At 56.2% G+C, this 19,006-nt stretch overlaps 1 protein-coding gene across 10 annotated transcripts in view; it reads left to right on the top strand.

Annotated features, from left to right (window-relative positions):
- Positions 1–19,006, top strand: part of VARS1 (valyl-tRNA synthetase 1) — a 75,078-nt gene that overhangs the window by 50,735 nt on the left and 5,337 nt on the right. For 7 of the 10 annotated variants that reach the window (XM_072921040.1, XM_072921039.1, XM_072921044.1 and 4 more), the window contains 9 exons: positions 1,523–1,627; positions 3,360–3,428; positions 4,366–4,444; positions 5,497–5,555; positions 7,266–7,334; positions 8,942–9,097; positions 13,452–13,557; positions 14,274–14,440; positions 15,484–15,595. In XM_072921040.1, the coding sequence (XP_072777141.1) occupies positions 1,523–1,627; positions 3,360–3,428; positions 4,366–4,444; positions 5,497–5,555; positions 7,266–7,334; positions 8,942–9,097; positions 13,452–13,557; positions 14,274–14,440; positions 15,484–15,595 (922 nt within the window). Of the gene's footprint in view, positions 1–1,522; positions 1,628–3,359; positions 3,429–4,365; positions 4,445–5,496; positions 5,556–6,228; positions 6,288–7,206; positions 7,335–8,941; positions 9,098–13,451; positions 13,558–14,273; positions 14,441–15,483; positions 15,596–19,006 lie in introns of all 10 variants that reach the window. The other 3 variants (XM_072921043.1, XM_072921045.1, XM_072921041.1) reach the window with 3 other exon arrangements.

Genomic DNA, 19,006 nt, shown 5'->3' with positions numbered 1-19,006 from the left:
CAAAAATCACCCCAAAAATCACCCCGAAAATCACCCCAAATATCCCAAAAAATAACCCAAAATCTTCCCAAAAAACACCCCAAAAATAACCCTAAATATCCCAAAAAACAACCCAAAATCACCCCAAAAATCACCCCAAAAATCACCCCAAAAAATCTCAAAAATAACCCCAAACCTCCCTAAAAAATAACCCAAAATATCTGAAAAATACCCCCAAAATCACCCCAAAAGTTATCCCAAATATCCCAAAAAATAACCCAAAACCACCCCAAAAAATAACCCAAAATATACCAAAATCACCCCAAAAATCACCCGCAAATCACCCCAAAAAATAACCCAAAATATCTGAAAAGTACCCCCAAAATCACCCCAAAATCACCCCAAATATCCCAAAAAACAACCCAAAAATAACCCCAAAATCACCCGAAAAACACCCCAAAATCACCCCAAAAAACACCCCAAAAAACACCCCAAAAAACACCCCAAAAATAACCCTAAATATCCCAAAAAATAACCCAAAATTAACCCAAAATTTACCAAAAAATACCCCCAAAATAACCCAAAACCACCCCAAAAAATAACCCAAAAATAGCCCAAAATCTCTTGCCCCTCACCTGTCCCGGGTGTCTCACCTGTCCCAGGTGTGTCTCAGGTGTGTCCCAAGTGTGTCTCAGGTGTGTCTCACCTGTCCCAGGTGTGTCCCCTGTCCCTCACCTGTCCCAGGTGTCTCACCTGTGTGTCCCACCTGCCCAGGTGTGTCCCAGGTGTGTCCCCTGTCCCTCACCTGTCCCACCTGTCTCACCTGTCCCAGGTGTGTCTCAGGTGTGTCCCCTGTTCCTCACCTGTCCCAGGTGTCCCCCAGGTGTGTCCCAGGTGTATCTCACATGTCCCAGGTGTGTCTCAGGTGTGTCTCAGGTGTCTCACCTGTCCATCTCACCTGCCCAGGTGTACCTGCAGGTGTGTTTCACCTGTCTCACCTGTCCCTCACCTGTCCCACCTGTCTCACCTGCCCAGGTGTACCTGTAGGTTTGTCCCCTGTCCCTCAGCTGTCCCACCTGTGTCCCTCACCTGTCTCACCTGCCCAGGTGTACCTGCAGGTGTGTCTCACCTGTCTCACCTGTCCCAGGTGTGTCCCCATGTCCCTCATCTGTCTCACCTGTCCATCTCACCTGTCCCAGGTGTCCCTCACCTGTCTCACCTGTCCCACCTGTCCCAGGTGTACCTGTAGGTGTGTCCCAGCTGTGTCCCAGCTGTCACCCAGGTGTGTCCCCTGTCCCTCACCTGTCTCACGTGTGTCTCAGGTGTGTCCCAGGTGTCCCCCAGGTGTGTCCCAGCTGTCACCCACGTGTGACCCAGGTGTATCACTTGTCCCTCACCTGTCCCAGGTGTCCCTCACCTGTCTCACCTGTCCGTCTCACCTGCCCAGGTGTACCTGCAGGTGTATCTCAGGTGTATCTCACATGTCCCAGGTGTGTCTCAGGTGTGTCTCAGGTGTCCCTCACCTGTGTCTCACCTGTCCCAGGTGTACCTGCACGCCATCGTGCGCGACGCCCACGGCCGCAAGATGAGCAAATCCCTGGGGAACGTCATCGACCCGCTGGACGTCATCACCGGCACCTCCCTGCAGGTGAGACCCAAAAATGCACAGGTGAGACCCAAATCATCCAGGTGGGACCCCAAAACTCCAGGTGAGTCCCCAAAATTACCCAGGTGTGCCCAGGTGAGCCCAAAACCCCCCCCAGGACCCCCCAAAAACCCCCCAGGTGACCTCAGGTGTGCCCAGGTGAGACCCCAAAATCATCCAGGTGAGACCCAAATTACACAGGTGAGACCCGAAATCCACAGGTGAGCCCCAAAATTACCCAGGTGAGCCCAGGTGAGCCCAAAACTACCCAAACCCCCCCCCAGGTAAGACCCCAAAATGCACAGGTGAGACCCAAAATCATCCAGGTGAGACCCCAAAAATGTCCAGGTGAGACCCAAAATTACACAGGTGAGACCCAAAATTACACAGGTGAGACCCAAAATTACACAGGTGAGCCCAGGTGAGCCCAAAAACCCCCCCAGGACCCCCCAAAAACCCCCCAGGTGACCCCAGGTGACCTCAGGTGACCCCAGATCACCCCAGGTGTATCCCAGATGAGTCCCAGGTGACCCCAGGTGACCTCAGGTGTGCTCAGGTGACCCCAGGTGTGACCCCAGATGACCCCAGGTGACCCTGGGTGTGCTCAGGTGTGTCCCAGGTGACCCCAGGTGACCCCAGGTGTGCCCAGGTGTGCCCAGGTGTGTCCCAGGTGACCCCAGGTGACCTCAGGTGACCCCAGGTGTGCCCAGGTGTGTCCCAGGTGACCTCAGGTGACCTCAGGTGACCCCAGGTGTGACCCCAGGTGACCCCAGGGTGACCCCAGGTGTGCCCAGGTGTGTCCCAGGTGACCTCAGGTGACCCCAGGTGACCCCAGGTCACCCCAGATGACCCCAGGTGACCCCAGGTGACCTCAGGTGACCCCAGGTGTGTCCCAGGTGACCCCGGGTGACCCCAGGTGACCCCAGGTGTATCCCAGGTGACCCCAGGTGACCCCAGGTGACCCCAGGTGACCCCAGGTGACCTCAGGTGTGTCCCAGGTGACCCCGGGTGACCCCGGCTGACCTCAGGTGACCCCAGGTGACCCCAGGTGACCCCAGGTGTGCCCAGGTAACCTCAGGTGACCCCAGGTGACCTCAGGTGACCCCAGGTGTGACCTCAGGTGTGACCTCAGGTGACCCCAGGTGTGTCCCAGGTGTGTCCCAGGTGACCCCAAGTGACCCCAGATGACCCCAGGTGACCCCAGGTGTGTCCCAGGTGACCCCGGGTGACCTCAGGTGACCCCAGGCTACCCCAGGTGACCTCAGGTGACCCCAGGTGACCCCAGGTGTGCTCAGGTGACCCCGGGTGACCCCCGGTGACCCCAGGTGACCCCAGGTGTGTCCAGGTGACCCCGGGTGACCCCAGGTGACCCCAGGTGACCCCAGGTGTGCTCAGGTGACCCCAGGTGTGTCCCAGGTGACCCCGGGTGACCCCAGGTGTGCTCAGGTGACCCCAGGTGTGTCCCAGGTGACCCCAGGTGACCCCAGGTGTGACCCCAGGTGACCCCAGGTGTGACCCCAGGTGACCCCAGGTGACCTCAGGTGACCTCAGGTGTGCTCAGGTGACCCCAGGTGTGTCCCAGGTGACCCCAAGTGTGTCCTGGGTGACCCCAGGTGACCCCAGGTGACCCCAGGTGACCCCAGGTGTGCTCAGGTGACCCCAGGTGACCCCGGGTGACCCCAGGTGACCTCGGGTGACCCCAGGTGACCCCAGGTGACCCCAGGTGTGTCCCCAGGAGCTGCACCTGCAGTTGGAGAACAGTAACCTGGAACCGGCTGAGCTGGAGCGCGCCCGGGAGGGGCAGGTGGGGAATTGGGGGGATTTGGGGGAATTTGGGGGAAATTTGGGGATTTTGGGGGATTTGGGGGAATTTGGGGGAATTTGGGGGAATTTGGGGGGATTTGGGGGGATTTGGGGGGGGTTTGGGGGGATTTGGGGTTTTTTTGGGGGAAATTCAGGGATTTTGGGGGGATTTTGGGGGGTTTGGGGGGAATTTGGGGCAATTTGAGGGGGATTTTGGGGGATTTCGGGGGGTTTTGAGGGGATTTTTGGAGGGGATTTGGGGGATTTTGGGGGAAATTTGGGGATTTTGGGGGATTTGAGTGTATTTTGGGGGGTTTTGGGGGAAATTTGGGGGTTTTGGGGGAAATTTGGGGAAAATTTGGGGATTTGGGGGGGTTTCGGGGCAATTTCGGGATTTTGGGGGAAATTTGGGGATTTTGGGGGGTTTTGGGTTGATTTTGGGGGGGTTTGGGGGAAATTTGGGGATTTTGGGGGAAAATTAGTGATTTCGGGGGAAATTTGGGGATTTTGGGTGGAAATTTGGGGGAATTTGAGGGGGATTTTTGGGGGATTTGGGGAGGTTTTGAGGGGATTTTTTGGAGGGGGTTTTTGGGGAATTTGGGGAGGTTTTGGGGGGATTTGGGGGAATTTTGGGGGGATTTGGGGTTTTTTGGGGGGGATTTGGGGTGGATTTGGGATTTGGGGTTTTTTTGGGGGGGAGGATTTTGGGGGGATTTGGGGGAATTTTGGGGTTTTTTTGGGGGGGATTTGGGGTGGATTTGGGATTTGGGTTTTTTGGGTGGGATTTGAGGTTTTTTTTGGGGGGGGATTTGGGTTTTTTTTGGGGGGGATTTGGGTTTTTTTTGGTGGGATTTGGGGTTTTTTTTGGGGGGGGGATTGGGTTTTTTTTTGGGGGGGATTTGGATTTTTGGGGGGTCTTTATCCCCTCTGCCCCACAGAAACGCGACTTCCCCGAGGGGATCCCCGAGTGTGGGACGGACGCGCTGCGCTTCGCCCTCTGCGCCTACACGGCCCAGGGTACCCCAAACACCCCAAACACCCCAAAATATCCCCAAAAACATCCCAAAAATAACCCCAAAACCATCCCAAAATACCCCCCAAAATACCCCCAAAAATAACCCCAAAACTGCCCCAAAACACCCCAAAATACCCCCAAATACCTGAAAATATCCCCAAAAATACCCCCCAAAATAACCCCAACATCCCAAATACCCCAAACCACCCCAAAATACCCCCAAAAATACCCCCTAACACCCCAAATACCCCCAAAACATGCCTCCAAATATCCCAAAATACCCCAAAACCATCCAAAAATACCCCCAAAACATGCCGAAATATCCCCAAACACACCAAAATATCCCAAAACCATCCCAAAAATACCCCCAACACCCCAAATACCCCAAAATACACCAAAACCATCCGAAAATACCCCCAAAATACCCCATAACACCCCAAAATATCCCAAAACCCCCAAAATAACCCAAAACCACCTAAAAACTGCCCCAAAACACCCCAAAATACCCCCAAACACGCCAATATGCCCCAAACCATCCCTAAATACCCCAAGTCCACCCCAAAATACCCCAAAACTGCCCCAAAATACACCAAAATACCCCCAAACACCCCAAAATAACCCAAAATACACCAAAACCATCCCAAAAATACCCCCAACACCCCAAAATACCCCCTAAAATACACCAAAATACCCCCAAAACACCCCAAAATATCCCCAAACACCCCAAAATACCCCCTCAAATACCCCCAAATACACCCAAATACCCCAAAACCACCCCAAAATACCCCAAAAAAACCCAAAATCACCCCCAAAAAACCCAAAATCACTCCAAAACCATCCAAAACCACCCCAAATCCATCCCAGAACACACCAAGGAACCCAAAACCACCCCAGAACTGCCCCATAACTGCCCCAAAAAACACCAAAAAAACCCCAAAAAAGCTTTAAAAAAGCCCCAAAAAAACATCAAAAATTCCCAAAAAACCCCCCAAAAAACCCCCCAAAAAACCCCCAAAAAACCCCAAAATCACCCCAAATCCCCGTGTGCCCCCAGGGCGGGACATCAACCTGGACGTGGGGCGGGTTTTGGGGTACCGCCACTTCTGCAACAAGGTCTGGAACGGGGCTCCAGAACACCCCAAAAATACCCCAAAAACCCCAAAATCACCCCAAAAAAACCCAAAAAACTCCAAAAACCCAAAATTGCCCCCAAAAAACCCCAAAATCACTCCAAAACCACCCCAAATCCATCCCAGAACAGCCCAAAACCGCTCCAGAATCTCCCCAAAACTGCCCCAAAAAACACCAAATAAACACCAAAAACACCCCAAAAAACCCCAAAATACCCCAAAATCACCCCAAAAAAACCCCAAAACCACCCCAAAAAAACCCAAACTCACCCTAAAACCATCCAAATCCACCCCAAATCCATCCCAGAACAGCCCAAAACCGCTCCAGAATCTCCCCAAAACTGCCCCAAAAAAAACTCCAAAAAAACCCCCCAAAATCCCCAAAAAACCCAAAAAAACCCAAAAAAACCCAAAATCACCTCAAAACCACCCCAAATCCATCCCAGAACACACCAAGGAACCCAAAACCATCCCAGAACTGTCCCATAACTGCCCCAAAAAACACCAAAAAAACCCCAAAAAAGCTTTAAAAAAGCCCCAAAAAATCCCCAAAAAAACATAAAAAAATCCCCAAAAAACCCGAAAAAACCCAAAAAACCCCAAAATCACCCCAAAAAAACCCCAAAATCACCCCAAATCCCCCCGTGTGCCCCCAGGGCGGGACATCAACCTGGACGTGGGGCGGGTTTTGGGGTACCGCCACTTCTGCAATAAGGTCTGGAACGGGGCTCCAGAACACCCCAAAAATACCCCAAAAACCCCAAAATCACCCCAAAAAACCCCAAAAAACTTCAAAAACCCCCAAATCGCCCCCAAAAAACCCCAAAACCACCCCAAATCCACCCCAAATCCATCCTAGAACAGCCCAAAACCGCTCCAGAATCTCCCCAAAACCGCCCCAAAAAACCCCAAAAGAACTCCAAAAAATTCCAAAAAACCCAAAATCACCCCAAAAAAACCCAAATCCACCCCAAATCCATCCCAGAACAGCCGAAAACTGCTCCAGAATCTCCCTAAAACTGCCCCAAAAAAACCCCAAAAAACCCCAAAAAAGCCTCAAAATCACCCCAAAAAAACCCCCAAAACCCCAAAATCACCCCAAAAAAACCCAAAATCTCTCCAAAACCACCCCAAACCACCCCAAATCCACCCCAAAACCACCCCAAATCCATCCCAGAACTGCCCCAAAAAAACCCCAAAAAACCCCCAAAAAACCCCAAAATCACCCCAAAAAAAAACCCAAAACCCCAAAATCACCCCAAAAAAACCCCAAAAAACCCCAAATTCACCCCAAAACTGACCTAAAACCATCCCAGAACACACCAAGGAACCCAAATCCACCCCAGAACTGCCCCAAAACCCCCCCAAACAAACACCCGAAAAATCCCAAAATACCCCAAAAAAACCCCCAAAATACCCCAAAAAACCCCAAAATCCCCCTAAAAACCCCAAAACCACCCAAAAAAAAACCCCAAATCCACCCTAAAATCATCCAAAACCGCCCCAAAACTGCCCCAAAAAAACTCCAAAAAATTTCAAAAAAATCCCAAAAAAACCCCAAAAAACCCCAAAAAACCCCAAAATCACCCCAAAAAACCCCCAAAATCACCCCAAATCCCCCCGTGTGCCCCCAGGGCGGGACATCAACCTGGACGTGGGGCGGGTTTTGGGGTACCGCCACTTCTGTAACAAGGTCTGGAACGGGGCGCGCTTCGTGCTCAGGGCGCTGGGGGAGGGGTACCGGCCCCCCCCCGACGGACAGGTACCCCCAAAAAATCCCCAAAATCCTCCCGGGACACCCCAAAATCCCCTCACCTCCCCCGACGGACAGGTACCCCCAAAATCCCCCAAAACCCCCCCAGGACACCCCAAAATCCCCTCACCCCCCCCGACGGACAGGTACCCCCAAAATTCCCCTGAGACCCCCCAAAATCCTCTGGGACCCCCCCGACGGACAGGTACCCCCAAAATCCCCCCGGGACCCCCCAGGACACCCCAAAATCCCCTCACCCCCCCCGACGGACAGGTACCCCCAAAAAATCCCCCCGGGACCCTCCAAAATCCCCTGAGACCCACCAAAATCCACCGCCCCCCTGACGGACAGGTACCCCCCGAGACCCCCCAAAACCTCCCCGAGACCCCCCAAAATTCCCTGAGACCCCCCAAAACCCCCCCGAGACCCCCCAAAACCTCCCCGAGACCCCCCTGGGACACCCCAAATTACCCTGACCCCCCAAAAACCCTGGGACCCCCCAAACCTCCCCAAGAGCCCCCAAAATCCCCTCACCCCCCCCCTGATGGACAGGTACCCCCAAATCCCCCGGGACCCCCCAGGACACCCCCAAAATCCCCTCACCCCCCCCGACGGACAGGTACCCCCAAAATTCCTCTGAGACCACCCCCAGGACACCCCAAATTACCCTGACCCCCTCCCGACAGACAGGTACCCCCAAAATCCCCCAAAATCCCCCCAAAATCCCCTGAGAGCCCCCAAAAATCCCCTCACCCCCCGCCGACGGACAGGTACCCCAAAATCCCCCAAAACCCCCCAAAATTCCCCTGAGACTCCCAAAACTTCCATGAACCCTCCTGAGCCCCCCAATGTCCCCCCAATGTCCCCAATGTCCCCAATGTCCCCAATGTCCCCAATGTCCCCCCAATGCCCCCAATGTCCCCAATGTCCCCAATGTCCCCAATGACCCCAACGTCCCCAATGTCCCCAATGTCCCCAATGTCCCCAATGTCCCCAATGTCCCCCCAATGTCCCCAATGACCCCAATGTCCCCAATGTCCCCCCAATGTCCCCAATGTCCCCAATGTCCCCAATGTCCCCCCAATGTCCCCCATCCCCCCAATGTCCCCCCAATGTCCCCAACGTCCCCAATGTCCCCAATGTCCCCAATGTCCCCCCAATGTCCCCAATGCCCCCTACATCCCAATGTCCCCAATGTCCCCAATGTCCCCCCAATGTCCCCAATGCCCCCTACATCCCAATGTCCCCAATGTCCCCAACGTCCCCAATGTCCCCAATGTCCCCAACACCCCCAATGTCCCCAACACCCCCAATGTCCCCAATGTCCCCAATGTCCCCAATGTCCCCAATGTCCCCAACACCCCCAATGTCCCCCCAATGTCCCCAATGTCCCCAATGTCCCCCCAATGTCCCCAATGTCCCCACTCCCCCCAATGTCCCCAATGTCCCCAATGTCCCCAATGTCCCCAACACCCCCAATGTCCCCAATGTCCCCAATCCCCCCAATGACCCCAATGTCCCCAATGTCCCCAATGTCCCCAATGTCCCCGATGTCCCCAATGACCCCAATGACCCCAATGTCCCCAATGTCCCCCCAATGTCCCCGCTGTCCCCAGCCCGTGTCCCGCCTGTCCCTGGCCGAGCGGTGGGTGCGGAGCCGCCTCAGCCGCGCCGTGCGGAGCTGTGGGGACGCCTTGGGGACATTTGACTTCCCCGCGGCCACCACGGCCGTGCACAGCTTCTGGGTGTACGAGCTGTGTGACGTCTACCTGGTACTTGGGGACATTTGGGGACATCGGGGACATTGGGGACGTTGGGGACATTGGGGACATTTGGGGACATTGGGGACATCGGGGACATTGGGGACATTGGGGACATTGGGGACGTTGGGGACATTGGGGACATTGGGGCCACCACGGCCGTGCACAGTTTCTGGGTGTACGAGCTGTGTGACGTCTACCTGGTACTTGGGGACATTGGGGACATTGGGGACATTGGGGACATTGGGGACATTGGGGACATTGGGGACATTGGGATGAATGGGGACATTGGGGATATTGGGGACATTGGGGACATTGAGCAAAAATGGGGAACAATGGGAAAAAATGGGGGGAAAATGGGAAAAATGGGATTGGGGACATTGGGGACATTGGGGGGACATTGGGGACATTGGGGACATCAGGGGCATTGGGGACATCGGGGGCGTTGGGGACATTTGGGGACATTGGGGACATTGGGGACATTGGGGACATCGGGGACATTGGGGGCGTTGGGGACATTGGGGACATTGGGGACATCGGGGACATTGGGGGGATTGGGGACATTGGGGACATTGGGGACATTGGGGACATTGGGGACATTGGGGGGACATTGGGGACATTGGGGGGATTGGGGGCGTTGGGGACATTGGGGACATTGGGGACATTGGGGACATTGGGGACATTGGGGGGACATTGGGGACATTGGGGTCATTGGGGACATTGGGGACATTGGGGGGACATTGGGGACATTGGGGGGACATTGGGGACATTGGGGTCATTGGGGACATTGGGGACATTGGGGACATTGGGGACATTGGGGGGACATTGGGGACATTGGGGTCATTGGGGACATTGGGGACATTGGGGACATTGAGCAAAAATGGGGAACAATGGGAAAAAATGGGGGAAAAATGGGAAAAATGGGATTGGGGACATTGGGGACATTGGGGGGACATTGGGGACATTGGGGACATTGGGGGGACATTGGGGACATTGGGGACATTGGGGACATTGGGGGGACATTGGGGACATTGGGGGGATTGGGGACATTGGGGACATCGAGGACATTTGGGGACATTGGGGACATTGGGGACACTGGGGACATTGGGGACATTGGGGGGACATTGGGGACATTGGGGGGACATTGGAGACATTGGGGGCATTGGGGACATTGGGGACATTGGGGGATTGGGGACATTGGGGGGACATTGGGGACATTGGGGGATTGGGGACATTGGGGGGACATTGGGGACATTGGGGACATTGGGGACATTGGGGGGACATTGGGGGGACATTGGGGACATTGGGGACATTGGGGGATTGGGGACATTGGGGGCATTGGGGACATTGGGGACTTTGGGGACATTGGGGACATTGGGGACATTGGGGACTTTGGGGACATTGGGGGGACATTGGGGACACTGGGGACATTGGGGACATTGGGGACATTGGGGACATTGGGGACATTGGGGACACTGGGGCCACCACGGCCGTGCACAGCTTCTGGGTGTACGAGCTGTGTGACGTCTACCTGGTATGGGGACATTGGGGACATTGGGGACATCGGGGACATTGGGGACATTGGGGACATTGGGGACATTGGGGACAGTGGGGACATTGGGGGGGCATTGGGGACATTGGGGACATTGGGGACATTGGGGACAGCTCAGCCAGGGACAGGCAGGACACGGGCTGGGGACAGCGGGGACATTGGGGACATTGGGGACATTGGGGACATTGGGGGGACATTGGGGACATTGGGGACATTGGGGGCATTGGGGGGACATTGGGGGGACATTGGGGTCATTGGGGACATTGGGGGGATTGGGGGACATTGGGGACATTGGGGGCATTGGGGGGACATTGGGGACATTGGGGACATCGGGGACATTGGGGACATTGGGGGCGTTGGGGACATTGGGGACATTGGGGGGACATTGGGGGGACATTGGGGACATTGGGGACATTGGGGACATTGGGGGGACATTGGGGACATTGGGGACATTGGGGACATTGGGGACATTGGGGGGACATTGGGGACATTGGGGACATTGGGGACATTGGGGACATTGGGGGGATTTGGGACGTTGGGGGGACATTGGAGACATTGGGGGGACATTGGGGGTGTTGGGGCGTTGGGGACATTGGGGACATTGGGGACATTGGGGGGACATTGGGGACATCGGGGACATTGGGGACATTGGGGACACTGGGGACATTGGGGACACTGGGGACACCAGGGGACACTGGGGACACTGGGGACACTGGGGACATTGGGGACATTGGGGACATTGGGGACATTGGGGACATTGGGGACATTGGGGGGACATTGGGGACATTGGGGACATTGGGGACATTGGGGGGATTGGGGACATTGGGGACATTGGGGGGATTGGGGACATTGGGGGGACATTGGGGGGATTGGGGACATTGGGGACATTGGGGACATTGGGGACATTGGGGACATTGGGGACATTGGGGACATTGGGGACATTGGGGGGACATTGGGGACATTGGGGACATTGGGGACATTGGGGGGACATTGGGGGCGTTGGGGACATTGGGGACATTGGGGACATTGGGGACGTTGGGGACATTGGGGACATTGGGGGGATTGGGGACATTGGGGACATTGGGGGGATTGGGGACATTGGGGGGACATTGGGGGGATTGGGGACATTGGGGACATTGGGGGGACATTGGGGACATTGGGGACATTGGGGACATTGGGGGGACATTGGGGGCGTTGGGGACATTGGGGACATTGGGGACATTGGGGACATTGGGGACATTGGGGGGACATTGGGGACATTGGGGACATTGGGGTCATTGGGGACATTGGGGTCATTGGGGACATTGGGGGCGTTGGGGGCATTGGGGACATTGGGGACATTGGGGACATTGGGGGGACATTGGGGGCGTTGGGGTCATTGGGGACATTGGGGACATTGGGGACATTGGGGACATTGGGGGGACATTGGGGACATTGGGGACATTGGGGACATTGGGGTCATTGGGGTCTTTGGGGGCGTTGGGGGGATTGGGGATATTGGGGACATTGGGGGGACATTGGGGACATTGGGGGGACATTGGGGGGATTGGGGATATTGGGGACATTGGGGGCATTGGGGGGACATTGGGGACATTGGGGGTGTTGGGCTCATTGGGGACATTGGGGACATTGGGGGGACATTGGGGACATTGGGGTCATTGGGGTCATTGGGGACATTGGGGACATTGGGGACATTGGGGACATTGGGGACATTGGGGACATTGGGGGGACATTGGGGACATTGGGGGCATTGGGGTCATAGGGGTCATTGGGGACATTGGGGACATTGGGGACATTGGGGACATTGGGGACATTGGGGGGGCATTGGGGGGGCATTGGGGACATTGGGGACATTGGGGACATTTGGGCTGTTTTTGGGGTATTTTTGGGGTTTTTTTGGGGTTTTTTTGGGGTGTTTTGGGGGTTTTTTCGGTCCCCGGGTGGTTTTTGGGGTCTCTGGGAGCTTTTGGGGTCCCTGGGGGTATTTTTGGGGTGTTTTTGGGGTTTTTGGGGTCCCTGGGGTTATTTAGGATCCTTGCCTGTTTTTGGGGTCCCTGGGGGTATTTTTGGGCTGTTTTTGGGGTGTTTTTGGGGTGTTTTTGGGGGGTTTTTGGGGTGTTTTTGGGGTTTTTGGGGTCCCTGAGCCACCTCCCCCTCCCCAGGAGTGTGTGAAGCCCATCCTGGCCCGGGGGGTTTTTGGGGTATTTTTGGGGTATTTTTGGGGTGTTTTTGGGGTTTTTGGGGTCCCTGGGGGTATTTTTGGGGGGTTTTTGGGGTTTTTGGGGTCCCTGGGGGTATTTTTGGAGTATTTTTGGGGTCCCCGGGGCTGTTTTTGGGGTCCCTGGGTGGTTTTTGGGGTCCCTGGGGGTATTTTTGGGGTGTTTTTGGGCTGTTTTTTGTGTATTTTTTGGGTATTTTTTGGGTATTTTTTGGGCACTTTTAGGGGGTTTTTGGGGTCCCAGGGGGGTGTTTGGGGTCCCTGGGGGTATTTTTGGGGTGTTTTTGGGGTGTTTTTGGGGTGTTTTTGGGGTTTTTAGGGTCCCCGGGGTTATTTTTGGGGTGTTTTGGGGGTTTTTAGGGTATTTTTGGGGGGTTTTTGGGGTTTTTGGGGTCCCCGGGGCTGTTTTTGGGGTGTTTTTGGGGTGTTTTTGGGGTGTTTTTGGGGTGTTTTGGGGGTTTTTGGGGTCCCTGGGGGTATTTTTGGGGTATTTTTGGGGTCTCTGGGGGTTTTTGGGGTCCCCGGAGCTGTTTTTGGGGTATTTTTGGGGGGTTTTTGGGGTTTTTGGGGTCCCTGAGCCGCCGCCCCCTCCCCAGGAGTGTGTGAAGCCCATCCTGGCCCGGGGGACCCCCACCCACCCTGAGGGGGTCTCGGGGGGTCCCGACGGCGGCGATGAGGAGGAAGAGGAGGAGGAGGAGAAAGGTGAGGGGGATTTTGGGGGTCCCAGGGGGGATTTGAGGGGGATTTTGGGGGTCCCAGGGGGTTTTGGGGGTCCCAGGGGGATTTTGGGGGCTCCCAGGAGGTTTTTGGGGGGGTTTTGGGGTCCCAGGATGGTTTTGGGGGGGATTTTGGGGGTCCCAGGGGATTTTTGGGGTCCCATGGGGTTTTTGGCGGATTTTGGGGATCCCATGTGGTTTTTGGGGGGGGTTTTGGGGGTCCCAGGGGGATTTTGGGGGTCCCAGGGGGATTTTGGGGGGGATTTTGGGATCCCCAGAGGTTTTGGGGGTCCCAGGTGGTTTTTGAGGGGGGATTTTGGGATCCCCAGAGATTTTTGGGGTTTTTTTTATGTTTTTGGGGTTTTTAGGGGGTCCCAGGAGGTTTTTTGGGATTTTTTTTGGAGGTTTTTGGAAGCTTTTTTAGGTTTTTTGGGGTTTTTTTTGGGTTTTTGGGGGTTCCTGGGAGGTTTTTGGGGGTCCCCCGGGGGTTTTTCGGGGCGCTGAATACAATGGTGACAGTGTCCCCTCTCCCAGGCGAAATTGAAGCGGTTTTTGGGGGATTTTTGGTGGTTTTTGGCGTTTTTTGGGTGGTTTTTTTGAGGTTTTTTGGGTTTTTTTTGGGGGTTTTTTGGTATTTCTGGGGGTCCCCGGGGGGTTTTTGGGGGCGCTGAAGACGATGGTGACGATGCCACCCTCCCCCAGGTGACCTGGAGGCCGTCAGGGCCACTCTGCTGACCTGCCTGGAGGCCGGGCTGCGCCTCCTGTCCCCCTTCATGCCCTTCCTGACCGAGGAGCTTTGGCAGCGCCTCCCCCGCGCCCCCCAAGCGCCCCCCAGCATCTGCCTCGCCCCCTACCCCGAGCCCCCCCAGGTACGGGGGTCCCCCGGGGGTTTGGGGGGATTTGGGGGGGATTTGGGGGGTCCTGGGAGGGATTTGGGGGGGTTTGGGAGGGGGTTCAGGGGGAATTTTGGGGTCCCAAGGGGCATTTGGGGGGTTTTGGGAGGGATTTGGGGGGATTTAGGGGGGATTTGGGTGGGTTTTGGAGGGATTTTGGGGGGGTTTGGGAGGATTTGGGGGGATTTGGGAGGATTTGGGGGCTCAGGGGGAATTTGGGGGGATTTGGGGAGTCCCAGGGGGGGTTTTATGGTCCCAGGGGGGATTTGGGGGCTCCCAGGGGGATTTGGGGGGTCCTGGGAGGGATTTGGGGGGGATTTGGGGGGATTTAGGGGGGATTTGGGGGGTTTTGGGGGGATTTTGGGGTCTCAGGAGGGATTTGGGGGGGATTTGGGAGGATTTGGGGGGATTTGGGGAGTCCCAGGTTGATTTGGGGGGTCCCCGGGGATTTGGGGGGGTCCTGGGAGGGATTTCAGGGGGATTTGGGGGGTTTTGGGGGGATTTGGGGGGTCTCAGGAGGGCTTTGGGGGGTCCTGGGGGGGATTTGGGGGGGTCCTGGGAGGGATTTGGGGGGGTTTTGGGGGGATTTAGGGAGGATTTGGGAGGATTTGGGGCGCTCAGGGGGGGTTTGGGGGGATTTGGGGGGATTTGTGGGATCCCAGGGGTGATTTGGGGGGATCCTGGGGCCATTTTGGGATTTCCAGGGGTGATTTGGGGGGGTTTTGGGAGGATTTGGGGGGGATTTAGAGGGTCCCAGGAGGGATTTGGAGGGATTTGGGGAGTCCCCCGGGGATTTGGGGGGGTCCTGGGAGGGATTTGGGGGTCCCAGGGGGATTTGGGGGGGTTTTGGGGGTCTCAGGGGGGGGTTGGGGGGGATTTGGAGGCTCCTGGACACCCCCAAACCCCCCCGTGCCCCCCAGTTCTGCTGGGAGGATTTGGGGGGTCCCAGGGGTGATTTGGGGGATCCTGGGAGGGTTTTGGAGGCTCCCGGCCCCCCCAAACCCCCCCGTGCCCCCCAGTTCTGCTGGGAGGATGAGGAGGCCGAAGGCTCCATGGAGTTCCTGCTGAGCATCGGCCGAGCGCTGCGGCAGCTGCGGGGGGCGCACGGCCTGACCCGCCAGAGACCCCCCTGTGCGCCCGGGGGGCTCAAATTGGGGTTTTGGGGGGTCCTGGGGGGCTGAAATGGGGTTTGGGGGGGTCCTGGGGGGCTCAAATGGGGGTTTGGGGGTCCTGGGGGGCTGAAGTGGGGCAAAAATGGGGTTTGGGGGGGTCACACGGGGGTTTGGGGGGCAAAAATGGGGCAAAAATGGGGTTTGGGGTGCTGAAATGGGGCAAAAATGGGGGTTTGGGGGGCAAAAATGGGGATTTGGGGGGTCCTGGGGGGGTCACATGGGAGTTTGGGGGCTCAAATGGGGGTTTGGGGGGGCTTTGGGGGAATAAAATGGGGGTTTGGGGGGCAAAAATGGGGATTTGGGGGGCTGAGATGGGGGTTTGGGGGGGCTTGGGGGGTCCTGGGGGGCTGAGATGGGGGTTTGGGGGGGTCACACGGGGGTTTGGGGGGGCTTTGGGGGGATAAAATGGGGATTTGGGGGTCAAAAATGGGGATTTGGGGGGGTCAAATGGGGTTTTGGGGGGGGGTTGGGGTGCTGAGATGGGGCAAAAATGGGGTTTGGGGGGGTCCTGGGGGGCTCAAATAGGGGTTTGGGGGGGGTCACACGGGGGTTTGGGGGGGGCACACGGGGGTTTGGGGGGGCTTTGGGGGGCTCAAATGGGGTTTGGGGGTCTGAAATGGGGATTTGGGGGGCTGAAATGGGGCAAAAATGGGGCAAAAATGGGGTTTGGGGGGGTCAAATGGGGGTTTGGGGGGCTGAAATGGGGCAAAAATGGGCTTTGGGGGGTCCTGGGGGGGCTTGGGGGGGATAAAATGGGGATTTAGGGGGGTCCTGGGGGGTCCTGGGGGGCTGAGATGGGGCAAAAATGGGGTTTGGGGGGTTGAAATGGGGATTTGGGGGGTCCTGGGGGGCTGAAATGGGGGTTTGGGGGGGCTGAGATGGGGTTTGGGGGGCTTCAAATGGGGTTTGGGGGGTCCTGGGGGGCTCAAATGGGGTTTGGGGAGGCTTTGGGGGGCTCAAATGGGGCAAAAATGGGGTTTGGGGGGGTCCTGGGGGGCTCAAATGGGGGTTTGGGGGTCCTGGGGGGCTCAAATGGGGCAAAAATGGGGTTTGGGGGGGTCCTGGGGGGCTGAGATGGGGGTTTGGGGGGGTTGGGGGGGTGAAATGGGGTTTGGGGGGGTTTGGGGGGCTGAAATGGGGTTTGGGGGGTCCTGGGGGGCTGAGATGGGGGTTTGGGGGGGTCACAAGGGGGTTTTGGGGGGGGATTTGGGGGGATAAAATAAGGATTTGGGGGTCCTGGGGGGCTGAAATGGGAATTTGGGGGGGTTTGGGGGGATAAAATGGGGATTTGGGGGGCTGAAATGGGGCAAAAATGGGGTTTGGGGGGTCCTGGGGGGATAAAATGGGGGTTTGGGGGGTCAAATGGGGGTTTGGGGGGAAAAAATGAGGATTTGGGGGGGTTTGGGGGGGTCCTGGGGGGGTCAAATGGGGGTTTGGGGGGCTTTGGGGGGCTCAAATGGGGGTTGGGGGTCCTGGGGGGCTGAAATGAGGTTTGGGGGGTCCTGGGGGTCTGAAATGGGGATTTGGGGGTCCTGGGGGGCTGAAATGGGGTTTGGGGGGGCTCAAATGGGGGTTTGGGGGGGTCACACGGGGGTTTGGGGGACAAAAATGGGGATTTGGGGGGGTCAAATGGGGCAAAAATGGGGTTTGGGGGGTCCTGGGGGGCTGAAATGGGGTTTGGGGGGGTCCTGGGGGGCTGAGATGGGGCAAAAATGGGGATTTGGGGGGGTCAAATGGGGGTTTGGGGGGTTAAAATGGGGATTTGGGGGGCTGACATGGGTTTTGGGGGGTCTTGGGGGGCTGAAATTGGGTTGGGGGGGTGAAATGGGGGTTTGGGGGGGCTGAAATGGGGATTTTTGGGGTATTTTTGGGGGTCTCTGGGTGTTTCTGGGGGGTCTCAGGATATCTCAGTGTATTTTTTGGGGGTCTCTGGGTATTTTTGGGGGTCTCAGTGTAATTTGGGGGTCCCACCCTAACCCCCCCCCATTTCCCCCCCAGGTTTCCTGCAGTGCCCGGACCCGCTCTGGGGGTCCCTGGGTGTTTTTTGGGGGTGTTTTTTGGGGGTCTCTGGATATTTTTGGGTATTTTTTGGGTGTCTCAGTGTACTTTTGGGGTATTTTTTGGGGGTCTCTCGGGGATTTTGGGGGTCTCAGGATATCTCAGTGTAATTTTGGGGTATTTTTTTGGGGTCTCAGTGTATTTTTGGGGTGTATTTGGGGGTCTCAGGGTGATTTTTTGGATGTCTCAGTGTAATTTTGGGGTATTTTTGGGGGTCCCACCCTAACCCCCCCCCCATTTCCCCCCCAGGTTTCCTGCAGTGCCCGGACCCACTTTGGGGGTCCCTGGGTGTTTTTGGGGGTGTTTTTGGGGGTCTCAGTGTAATTTTGGGGTGTATTTTTGGGGGTCTCAGGGTATCTCAGTGTATTTTTGGGGTAATTTTTGGGGGTCTCAGGGTATCTCAGTGTATTTTTGGGGTAATTTTGGGGGTCCCACCCTAACCCCCCCCCCCTTTTTTTGCCCCCCCAGGTTTCCTGCAGTGCCCGGACCCACTTTGGGGGTCCCTGGGTGTTTTTTGGGGGTGTTTTTTGGGGGTCTCTGGGTATTTTTGGGTTATTTTTTGGGGGTCTCAGTGTATTTTTGGGGTATTTTTTGGGGGTCTCAGTGTATTTTTTAGGGGTCTCAGGGTATTTTGGGGTATTTTTGGGGGTCTCAGGGTGATTTTTGGGGTATTTTTTGGGGGTCTCAGGTTGGTTTTTGGGGTTTTTTTGGGGTCTCAGGGTGATTTTTGGGGGTCTCAGGATATCTCAGTGTATTTCGGGGATCCCACCCTCACCCCCCCTTTTTTTGCCCCCCCAGGTTTCCTGCAGTGCCCGGACCCGCTTTGGGGGTCTCTGGGTGTTTTTTGGGGTGTTTTTGGGGGTCTCTGTGTATTTTTGGGGGTCTCAGGGTGATTTTTGGGGGTCTCAGTTTGCTTTTTGGGTGTTTTTTGGGGGTCTCGGGGTATTTTGGGGGTATTTTTTGGGTGTCTCAGGATGTTTTTTTGGGCTGTATTTGGGGGGGTCTCAGTGTATTTTTGGGGTGTTTTTTGGGGGGGGTCTCTGGGTATTTTGGGGGTGTTTTTTGGGGGTCTCAGGGCATTTTTGGGGTGTATTTGGGGGTCTCAGGGTGTTTTTTGGGGGTCTCTGGGTATTTTATGGGGGTCTCAGGGTATTTTGGGGTGATTTTTGGGGGTCTCTGTGTATATTTTTGGGGGTCTCAGTGTAATTTTGGGGTATTTTTTGGGGGTCTCAGTGTATCTCAGTGTAATTTTGGGGGTCCCTGGGTGTTTTTGGGGTGATTTTTGGGGGTCTCTGTGTATATTTTACATATC

Source organism: Taeniopygia guttata, chromosome 35 (genome assembly GCF_048771995.1).
Source record: "Taeniopygia guttata chromosome 35, bTaeGut7.mat, whole genome shotgun sequence".
Classification (NCBI taxonomy): domain Eukaryota; kingdom Metazoa; phylum Chordata; class Aves; order Passeriformes; family Estrildidae; genus Taeniopygia; species Taeniopygia guttata.
Note: the sequence above shows the minus strand (reverse complement) of the source record. Positions and strands in the feature narration are given on the sequence as shown.